The 11,933-nt window shown below is 38.0% G+C and overlaps 1 protein-coding gene across 1 annotated transcript; it reads left to right on the top strand.

The window, feature by feature from the left end:
* The first annotated feature begins 5,075 nt into the window (after positions 1-5,075).
* Positions 5,076-10,578, top strand: LOC134640118 (indoleamine 2,3-dioxygenase 2-like). Its single transcript, XM_063491728.1, has 10 exons — positions 5,076-5,448; positions 6,167-6,262; positions 6,411-6,530; positions 8,804-8,922; positions 9,059-9,073; positions 9,160-9,259; positions 9,397-9,514; positions 9,629-9,680; positions 9,905-10,053; positions 10,223-10,578. The coding sequence occupies exons 1-10, from the start codon at positions 5,359-5,361 to the stop codon at positions 10,576-10,578; spliced, it is 1,215 nt and encodes a 404-aa protein (XP_063347798.1). The 5' UTR covers positions 5,076-5,358.
* Positions 10,579-11,933: the final 1,355 nt, after the last annotated feature.

The raw sequence follows: 11,933 nt of genomic DNA on the forward strand, positions 1-11,933 counted from the left end.
TGGACGTCCCAGCAAATTTAACTCAAGGTCAGACCATGCAGTGCTTGGAGAAAATGAAATAAAGAGCTTCAGACTCAGGCCTCAGTTAGCTGTTTAGGTTCATGAAGGTATAATTATAAAATGAACGAACAACCGTGGCTTGTTTGGCAGTGTTCCAAGGAGAAAGCCCCTTCTCTCTCTCTAAAAAAGAAGAAGAAGAAGAAGAACATGGCTGCACAACTTGCAAGTTGCATCTGAACAAACCACAAGACCTCTGGACCAATCTCCTTTTGGACAGATGAGATCAAATAATACAGAGCACCACACACACCAAACACAGCATATCTGCTCAAATGCCTCGTACCAGCTCTCAAACACGGAGATGGAATGATCATGTTTTGTGATGTAAGACTCTATTGTCAACTTGTTTAGCATGTTAGAAATGAAAGCTTTAATGCTGGAGAGGGAAACTCCAGCCTTGTCCAGTTTAATAAAACAACTCCACCATGACTTTCAGATTAGCATCTGTGAGAAAAATGTGGTTAACTAAATGTGGAAAGTGAAACCAGCTATTTCAATAAGACACCAGCTTCATTTTTCATTCATTTTTAATCTCCCTGTAGATGTATACAGATAACCATGTTGCACAGTACTCAAGTCTGTTAATTTAATTGTAATTTTTTTATTCATAAATATATTTAAAACACAGTGTGTCTCTTAGCTGATTAAAAGCTGCCGTAGTCGTCACAGGACAGCCACTATAAACATATGATTTTATAGAATATGATTAATTACTGCAGATTAAACTATAAATAATATAAAATGAGCACAGTCTCAATCATCTGGAGCAGTAATAATGATCCAGCACAGATGAGGAACACGTTTCTTTAAATACTTTTATTTTTGATACTTTATGTCAAATTTGCCCATAATATAGTTTTCTGTGTAGTTAGGTGATTTAATAATATGTTACTGATTCTTTTGCTAAAGCAATAGTTCTATAAAAGTAATCTACCACTCGTCATTGTCACCTGTTAGTAAATAGTTAGATAACTAAGAAATTAATAGTTCTTCAGCCAGGAAGGAGTGGCAAGAGGTGAAGACTTCCAGAAAGTGTAGAAAGAGGCTGTTAAAAACTTTCCTTTTCACATTACTTTATGATGTAATAAATGGTATCGTTATTTCTTTAGAATGATCTCCTTCAGATGCTACATGATGTCACAGGAATCTGCGGTAGTGTGAAGCAGAAGTCACTGTTTGGTCTCTGCTCACAGCGCACAGTTAAAGGGGACAAATAAGCAGTGAAGTAAAAATAGCAGCTGTGCTGAGATCTGTTTGGATATGCCCGAAAAGATTATCAAAATCATCTTATTATGTGGAAAACCAACCGGTTTAACTGTTCAACTTTAATTGTTGAGACGTTCTATTTGCATTATTTATTTTATTTATTTATTGCAGTTTTGGAGACCTTCTGTGAGACAGCTTTTTAAAGCTCTTTAAAGATCCTCTGTCATGTCAGCTGTTAATTGTTATAGAAACACTCAGTAAAACAACTGTATGAACTGACATCGATTTTAGGATACACTTTATCCTCAGTCAATGAGCTGGAAGAATGGTTTTGACTTTTCTGAGGTATTTGAGTTAGGCGGACAAAATTTAGTGTCATTCTGGTCCTTCAACTGGCTCTCATTCTCTGTAACTGTGAATGTATATGAATTAAATTTGTGTGTATCTCGTATTTTTACTTTTTACATTTTATATGCTATTACCTAGTCATAGAAGAATGATGGTGTGAAAAGATACATTTTTCCACAAAAATTTTATTTCAATTCAGACTATCAAACATCTGATTTGTGCTGCATCTTCTAGGGTTTTCAGCAGCAGCCGCAATCACTAAAAGCATCCTTTTTTGTTGCAGTGCTACAGGTGGGCAGTATGCAGGCATTTAAAGCCTTAAAGGGAGAGGTATTCACTATGCACTTTTTACATTTATGACCTAGCATATTTCCTTTTGCATTGCCTACCATGCAGCACCATTTGTTATCCTTATCACATGAAAGATGACTGCTATATGTAGCATTCCAGCCCGACTTTATTCAGACGATGCACTCAATGATCATTACGGATGGACCATGGTGGGGTATTCCAACCCATTTATTCACAAGTCACCATAGAAACATCGTAAGAGCTGTAATCATAACATAAAACAAAATAAACATTCACTTGATATAACCACGTTTCCTACATGCTAATTAATACACAGAAAAGGCACAAGAGGTGCTAGCATCAGCCTGCTAGATCACTCATAAACTTGTTAACAATCAAGTAATAAATTTACAAATTGTCCGAAATGTTAACAACAAGTAAAATACACAAACATACCTGTTCGCCTTCCAGCTAGATGCTAATTTAAAGATGGATGGGAAACGATAACTTTCTCATTAACCTTTTCTGTGGCAAGCAGTAGCAGTACGATCTTCCTTCCCGGAAGTTGCCCGTTCCGAATTTCAAAATAAGAGTCTAATCTATATTATAAAGTGTAATTCGTTCAGGGATTTAACTGTTTGAAAAATATCAATAAGATAAATAATCTGGGTCATTTACACTATATGCTGGTCTAAAAATGAAATGATACCACAGTATGCACTCTTCACCCCAGTGATTTCAAAATCCACATCACACTGTGAAAAATTAATTTTGAAGCCACAGATCAAACATCACACCCATCTTTATTTGAATTTTTGCAGTCAGAATTTGTCTTCCTGGTTAGTAGAGTTGGATGTCTCGAGACCAAGACCGGTCAAGACTTGGTCTCACTTTTACGTGGTCTTGGTCTTATCTTGGTCTCGACGGACTTTGGTCTTGGTCTTGTCTTGGTCTTCGATCCCTCGGTCTTGTCTTGGTCTCGCTGTCTCAGATCGACATAGTGGTCGGGAGATTTGAAGTCAACAGTATCCATGGCACACAACGTAACGTTCAATAATGTGTCATGAGCAAAAGCATGAGCCATGCTTAGAGAGTGCTTTGTAGTGAATCAGCCGCTGCTCAGCTCTCACAAAGTGGCTCAGCTATGCTCCAATCCCTCCATATTGTGGCCAATCACATGCGAGGATATAGGATAATATCATTATGTGAAAAACAAAGAGGGTGAGAGACGCGACAGTCAAGTGGAGCGTGCGTCTGTCCTCTCAGTAAGTGAGTGAGACAGTAGACAGCGATGAGGAGGGCTGTGCGAGTGCATCGCAAAAACACATAAATATGCCTGACACCCGTAAATGAAGCAGCATCTGGCTGCAGTTTAAAGACCTTTTTGTCTCGGTCTTGGTCTCGTCTTGACTTTGTCTTGGTCTTGTCTCGGTCTGTCTTGGTCTTGTCTTGGTCTTGGTTTAGGCGGTCTTGACTACAAGTCTACTGGTTAGTTGAAAATAAGTTTAGAAAAAGGCGTCCCATTTGAATTTGTTTGAAAATGAAAAGCACATTTGTCCTCCCTGAACGCTCTACAAACCCGTTAGACAACCTGCAGATTCAACCTGTCTCTGTATTAACCCTACTTGTGTGTTCTAGAGAGTTCTGAATCAATGCCCATTGTTACACAGGTAAGTTGCGGTCTGTTGCAATATGTATGACTAATGTTCACCTCTTCCGTGACCAATTTTTGTGACTGGACTTGCCCTTCTCTCCTCTGTACTGATGCCAGCAGCCTCAGGAAATCCTGTGAAGAAAGACTCATGGAATCAAGGAATCTCTCTGTGGAAGAGAAATCAGTTTGGAGGAAAACATCTACTTGGAATTGTGGCGTATTTAGTTTTGACATATTGCAATATGTGTCTGCAATAAACTGACTTAACTTTGAATTTCTATGTCCTATGCTTGTGTCCATGCTTGGTTTAAGACAAGAATGATTTGCTGTAAGGCATCAGCTCTTACCACAGCACAACTGCATTGCCCTAGCAAACAGGAACACATGTTGGTTTGTCCAGACTCACTGTCCAGAGGGGAAAACTAAATAAAGCCACTGTGCAACACACAATAAAGGCCATAAAAATTTTGCCCATGCCATTAAGCTCCTGGTGCACAGATTTTATACTAATGATAATGCCAGAAGACATTTCGAGTGTTGGTACAGCAGAGCTCCCCACTTTTTAATGTTTACGTGTTCTGCCACTTTGTGATTGAGCTGCTGTGGTTCATAATGCTTACCTCTATAATAATACCACTTGCAGTAAATTGTGGGGGAAGAAATTTCCAGAAAGTGTTTATGTATATGCATACACATGCACACTGCCTTTGCAGACATTCTGAAAAACTGGCGTGGCGCTATAATAGGATGCAACAAGTCAGTTCTTGAAGTTTTTGTGGTTTAACGTGGCCTTGACACTTTGTGGCTGAATTGCTATCATTGCCAAGTACTTGGGAACACTGTGTACACCACATTAATTTAACTGAACTAGAAATCATATAAATAAATATGACAATAAAAAATGATAACATACCAACCTGCAGAAGTCTATTACACAGAGGACCAGGAACAGGGCCAGATATAGAATTACCCCTATTTATTAGTGTTGTTTCTGGGGTACACCAGAAAACCAGGATTCATACCTAGAAACTTTACCAAATAATCAACAATGTGGTTTGTTTTTATTATTTATATCTCATATTTCCTCTAAGGCAAAAATACAAATGTCAGTGTCACGATGTTTAAAGCCAATTTTATCAGTAGAAGAGATGTGCCATTCTTTGTATATAAACTGTAAAAAGTACCTACATGTAGGCCGAAAAGACAGGCAGTAAAAAACCCCACAAACCTTTAATGACTGTTAACAAAATCCAGAATCATACAAATTCAAATAGAAAATCTAAGCAGAGCAAAAAGAACACAAGGAACTAGGTGTATACTAACCGAGCTACATATCACAGAATAATTAGTGAAGACAAAGACAGGAAGTCGAGGCACAGGTGAGGAATAATCAAGAGCAGATACCAAAGTAAAATAAGAAGTTAAAACAAAAAGACAAGCAAAATACAGACAAACCTTGTGTTGAATTTACACACAGCGTATTCGTGTTAAAAACATTTTGGTGTGTGTTCAAGAACACTCTAAACAGTTTCTGTTATTTGGCAGTTGTGTTGTTTTCAATTTTTTAAATTAACTGACCAAAAGAGGAAGATTAGCCGATTAACTGTTCAGTCTGTCAGCTCTTGACATAAAGGACAGGGAAATGTGATTGGCTATTTGCTCTTCAGCGCAATAAAAAGGGAAGTGACAAAGGGAGTGAAAACAGGCTCAGGGCAAGTTTTAACAGCTGATGACTCTGTGACAAATGCACAAAGAACTTTGTCTCTCAGCCTACTGTAGTGGTATACAGGCCAGCAGACATGGAGACTAATAGCAAAGAAACACTACAAGCAGACTTTGATGTATTTGATATTTCTGAAGAGTTTGGATTTCTACTTGAAGAGCCACTGGTAGGTTTCACTGTCATCTTTTCTCTTCTCATGATGCAATGTTCTCATCTGAGACACATTTTGTTTTGCCATATACTGGATAAATCAAAGGAGGTTTGAAACCTACTTTTCCTTAGCAGCAGCCTTAATTTAAATGTTTGTCCAGCTAGACAACAGTCTCTCTGGCCTAATTATGCTTGTTTTCTAGAAATATAACGAAGGACTACTCATCTGTTGTGAGCCTGTCTCTTTAAGTTTCTATTAAGCCTGACCACGACTGGACTGCCACAGCATTTAATAGAATTAATTGAATCTAAGTTGTATAAGTCAACTGATAGAAACTATTGATACATATTTCTCAAACTGGATAGTTGTAGTTCTTTGGGTTTGATTTCTAAATGTAGCAAAATGTAACAGCATTAATCTCTGACGCTTATAAAAAAAATATTAGTCTAATATTGTTTCTGTTTATGGTATAGCCTATAGTTTCCATCTCCCCGCCCTTTTGGACATCCCCTGTTTTCTGCTTGGTTGGTTGTTGCCTTGTTTATTATGGCCTCCTCTTTTAAATTGCTTGCTGTTGCTGATTGATGACACCAGTCATTTGTTGACATGCAGGTCAGGCACCATGGAAAACATGAGCTGATGATGTTACTGATTACACTCTACATGAAAATCCACCACGCAAAAAACAATCAAAACCCAATGAGCAAGTCATTTTATTCCTATTATCTTCTAGACTCACCTCCCAGACCATTATCAGGTGTGGCTGGACCTCGCAAATAATCTCACACATCTGATAGAATCACGTAAACTACGGGATCTGGTTGATAAGGTCAGAATGAGCAAAGCCTTCCAAGTACAAAAATACTGACAGGCCATACATGTAAATGTGTACAGGTGTATTTTTGAGAGACTTGATGATGATCACCATTCCCAATAAAAATAAATAGATTTAAACAGAAAATCTAATCACAATTCAGATGCCGGTCTTGAGTCCAGATCTTTTGAGTGACCATCGGGAGCTTAGGCTCGCTCACCTAGCACTAGGATTCATCAGCATGGGATATGTATGGCAGGAAGGACAACATGCACCTGCTGAGGTAAGACACACAAATGAAAGACAGTAAAAAGTTTACATTTCAGTCAATAGTGCGCTAGCTGTTTGACCTACAAGTATAGTGCCCCATGCACACATAGAAGTATTTTTGCTTTTTGTCCACTTGTCAACTGCATTTTTAGGTATCTGAAAATGGAGATTTTTTAAAAACTCCTTTAAGAGTGAACTTTCAGAAATTCAGCTTATGCATTTATATATGGACAAGGGAAAAGAAGACTTTGTAACACTTTATAACCAAACACTATTAAGCATCAGTAAGGTATTAGTTGATACATAATTCATTCTTTATAAAACATTCAGAGGTGGATCTAGAGGAATTTTCTTAGCGTGACATGAGGGTGGCATGGAAACCAAATGGGGTGGCACAATCAAAGCCATTTTTTTTTACACATATGCAGATGTTACATTCTGTAATATGAATTATATATGGTTAAAATATATCAAATGCAGTAAGTATACACATGTTTCACATTTTCTTTAGCCCACATAATTAAACATTTCAATTACGTAAAACGTGTGAATTTTGATTTTTTTGTGCTGTATAGCCTATATACTAAATAAGTATGTAACCCAACAAGTATAAAATCCAGAAAGCTACACAAAATGGTTCATTTATAAACACGGCTAACTTAAGTTTCACACTCCTTTTCTTATTGGAAATAAAAAAATGTTACATGCTTAAATTTACACAAAATGCCAGAAATCTGCATGGTCATGAACACATTTTTCACGATAAACCTATATATATATATATATATATATATATATATATATATATATTCTTAAAATATAGCTTGAAGTCCAGACTTTCAAGACAAGTCGCAATGGAGACTCAGTGTGGGTGCAGCTGTTTGCTATGTCAGCTTAAATCGGTCATGTGATTTACAGGTGGAGCACATCTGTTAGACCCAGAGGGTTAATGACACTCACCTTCATTCCGTTGCCAGAGTGTATCAACCACCAATGTTGAAATCTGAAATGCCTTTGTTTGGTGTTGGAACAAAATGTGCTCTAGCACAATTATAGGCATCGGTTGCTACTGACAACAACAAACACAGCCAGTCTGCGGTAGGTTTATTATTAAAATAAACAACACTGTTACATGCAAAACTAGGGTGACACTTGGAGTGGGACATGCCACCCCATGCCACTGCTGAAAACATCCAACTCCTTTTAATTTTTTTTTAATGCATTAGCTTATCTGACTAAAGCTAGCTAGCTGACTACAGCTGACTACAAACTAGAGCGAAGATAAACTCGAGGAACAAACTAGAAAAATGACAAACTCATAACATCTAAGTAGCCTAAAGTAGCTTTTATCACTTTAATAATACTTTGTTCGCAACTTTGTTGGCAACACTTTTTTGTGATACTCTGTAAAATATCCTCCATTGCTTTGTCTTAACTTTATTTATGTTTTATTTTATATGCAGAAGTTTCAATATATTTAAGTTAAAGAACTCTGTTGCTGTCTTAAACCCTCCTACAAACTCTGGTGCTGCTCACATTTCAGTTTTCTGCAAATATTTAGTGAGCAATATTTGCACCTTCCATTAAATATTAGCATGTTGTATCATTTTGCTCTTTGTTTGTATCCTTTTCTGCTGTGAAGGCAGATGAGACGTGTTTGATTCTTAAGGTCCTGGTGACCATGAGATTATTTTATAAATGCTTTGCAAGGTAGAGATTGTCCTCATTTTAGATGAAACAACACGCAATACTTAATTAACAACTATTAACTGCCTGAATTAACCATGAATTACTAAAGATTAAACGTTTATATCTATGTTTATGAATGGCATACGCAGGTGGCGTAATGGTTCATAAATGATGAATAAACTATTAACGAATCCATTACTTATGCTTAATAGTGTGTCATTATTATAAAGTGTTACAGTTTTATCTTGCTATGTCATAACACAAAAAATATAAGCATTTGTTAACAAAACATAAACTAAAACTGATGGGAATCTTGTCAATGTGGCAGACAGAGGCACATTTACATTTTGACTAATGGTGCTGCAGGGCTTAACTTGACCATGACTTAACCAAATTTATATTAAGCAGGAGGTGACATATTTCACAACAAAAGTGAAACTTTTCACTAGTTAATGTTAAATAGAAAGTAGAAAGGGAAATCATCAGACAAATCAGCCTGGTCAAAACTGCTGGCGCAGCCAAAAGATAGTCACTACAATCCCTGAAATCTTAGTGAGCCTGCTGGATTGAAACTTCACTGTTATGGTTGTTTGATAGATACTCCCAAAGGCTCTGGCCCTGCCTTTTTGGCTGGTATCACGCAGACTTGGCCTTCCACCGATCCTGACATATGCAGATTCAGTTTTAGCCAACTGGAAGTTAAAGGATCCCACAGGGTAATCCTTTTTCTTATTTAATGCCAAAATATTAGGCAGTCTCGTTAAATGAAATAATAACCTCACAGTGAAAAAAATACGTAATTCTTTTATCCCTTCTAATAATTGCTACTTCTTTCTTTCACTTTCATTTCAGGGATATGAGCATTGGGTAAGACTCACTCTGGACTTTTATGTAATCTGATGTGTCATGTGGTTTTTACTCATTTGTTTGCTAAATATTATTTTTAAAAATAGGAACATGGACCTGATATTTTCCTTCCCTGGTGGTGACACTTGCAGGGGATTTTTTATTGTGTCACTGCTGGTTGAGATGGCGGCTTCACCCGGCATAATGGTTAGTATTACTTCTTTTGAAGTCTTTCTGAACATTAGCTTGGTGTTTTCAATTTCTCTATTCCCTGGTCCAAAAACTGTGTGTGCTTTTGCCACTTGTAACTTGGTAATGCTGTTTAAACCTTTGACTTTAACCAGGGGGCGCTGGAGGTGATGCACGCCATTAAAGTCTCTGACCTCACTGGGATAAAAAATGGCCTCATCAAAGTAACTCAGTCTTTAAAGAAGATGAAGGAAAATTTCAAATTTATGCACAGTAAGTTTGAATTAAGGCTTGCTCACATGAATTTAATCACTTTACATGCTGTGCTCTTTTATGAAGACAGAGAAATTCAAGGTAATTAGACAACTGAATCTGTGCTATTTCCAGATCACGTGGAGCCAGCTGCATTTCATGGAAAATTGAGAATTTTTGTCTCAGGGTGAGTTTAGCACTGCTACAGTGTTCTCCAAACTAAGGTTTTCAAGGTTTCAGTATTTCTCTCATGCAGATTTATCTCAGTAAAAGTTATCTTTTTATCTGTTTCTATTGGTGCACTTTATATTTTATAGGATAACATCTGAAGTCGTATCATACATATTTATATTCATGTACATCTATTAAAAGGAGGCTTGCAGTATAGGTTTTTTGTTTGAATTGTTTTAGGTGGCGAGACAATCCAATGCTTCCAAGGGGGGTGCTGTATGAAGGTGTGAGCGATGAGCCTATTTTGTTATCAGGTGGGAGTGCAGCCCAGAGTTCAGCTATTCAATGCTTTGATGCTTTGCTGTGCATCCAGCATGAGGAAGAGACAGGTAAGCATGCATTGCCTTCAACCTTTGACCCCTTCAGATGGCTCTCGTGAATAAATCACATTTGTGCAGTCAGCTGATTGCTTTGAATGAGAATGTTTCCAGGATAGACAATTATTTTCATTCTTTCAAGGTCTCTTTTCTGTCCCTTTCATTGATTCACTCAATCTAGGAGCGTTCCTGACACGCATGAGAGATTACATGCCTCCTGCCCACCGTCAGCTGATAGAAACGCTCTCCGTCTGTCCACCGCTGCGAGACTTCATCTTGTCCTGCTCCAACTCTGACCTCTGCCAGGCCTACAACTCTTGTGTCTCCGCACTGGTGGATTTACGAAACTATCACCTCAATACTGTGACCAAGTACGTCATTATTCCTGGTAACCACGCGCAATCTGTGGGCTGTCCATTCAGAGGTGTGGGTACTGCACTCAACACCACTGGGACTGGTGGATCCAACCTCATGGTCTTCCTTAAGAGTGTTCGTAACACCACCCAAAAGGCACTGATTTTAGAGAGACTATCATAGTCTAGAAAAACTTCAATGTAATTCCTGGCACATATATACTGCTCCAAAAAATTAAAGAAACATTTTTAACTCAGAGTATAGCATCAGGTCAATTAAATTTCTGGGATATTGATCTGGTCAGTTAAGTACCAGAGGGGGTTGTTAATGAGTTTCAGCTGCTTTTGTGTTAATGAAATTAACAGGTGCTTTAGAGGGGCAATAATTTGACAACCCCCAAAACAGTAATGGTTTTACAGGTGCAGGACACTAACATTTTCCCCTCCTCATCTTCTCTGAATGTTTTTTTCAGTAGTTTTGCATTTGGCTAGGGTAAGAGCCACCACGTTACTGTTAGTACAAAACTTCCAGGACGGCACATCAATGCGAGCCATTGCCAGACGATTTGCTGTCTCTCCCAGCACAGTCTCAAGTGCATGGTTTCAAGTTTAGTGGTGGGTCATTTATGGTCTGGTGAGTCCCATCCTTGCACACACAGACCTCTACAGGCTAGGCAACAGCATCATGAGGCCATTAGGTATTGGGATAAAATCCTTGGACCCACTGGCAGACCCTCCGCTGTGGGTTATGGCTTCCTCCTGGTGCATCGCGATGCCTGGCCGCGTGAAAGTATGCAGGTAGTAGCCAAAAACACAAACCAAAAATGAAAATCAGCACAAAGACACTTCAAAACGATCACCATAGTGATTCTACTGTAGAAAACCTGAACAGGTAGAAACGGAGGCTGCTGCCTGACTTCTTATTAGTTTGTTAACTGTTGAAATTCAGGGTCACTGCTGGCCTGGGGTTGGCATTCACTCAGCTTTCACTCTGGGTTCTTGGCTAGCTTAGTGTTAGCATGCTGTATGGCTAGCCTAAGGTTAGCATGCTATCTGTGCACGTGCTTGCAAACAGCCGATGTTGCAGCATAAAGCATCTGTCTCTGGGAATTGGTTCTTGTCTTGATTCCCATCCCTATTACCCAGTCCATATCAGTTTTCTCTGTATTATTGCCTTTACCGTACAAAAAAGGTAAAGATACTACAATAATACAGCGCCTTGAGGCAACTGTTGTTGTGATTTGGCACTATATAAATAAAACTGATTTGAAGATCGGTTTAAATATCCAGGATGCCCCCCCCATTGATTGTTGCATTTTGTGTTCCATTAATTTTTTGAGCAGTGTAAAAATATGTATTATAACCAAAACTTTTTCATACACAACACTCTAAATTTAGTTCTAAATAACAAAAAATATCACCATCATTCAAATCAGCCAAATCTTTTCATCCTTATTGAATTTTCCAAGCACTTACCCTGACATTAGTAAATCTTCGAGTAAACTTTTATTTTTTTTAGATAAATGATTATTGGGTTTT

Source organism: Pelmatolapia mariae, linkage group LG13 (assembly GCF_036321145.2).
Source record: "Pelmatolapia mariae isolate MD_Pm_ZW linkage group LG13, Pm_UMD_F_2, whole genome shotgun sequence".
Classification (NCBI taxonomy): domain Eukaryota; kingdom Metazoa; phylum Chordata; class Actinopteri; order Cichliformes; family Cichlidae; genus Pelmatolapia; species Pelmatolapia mariae.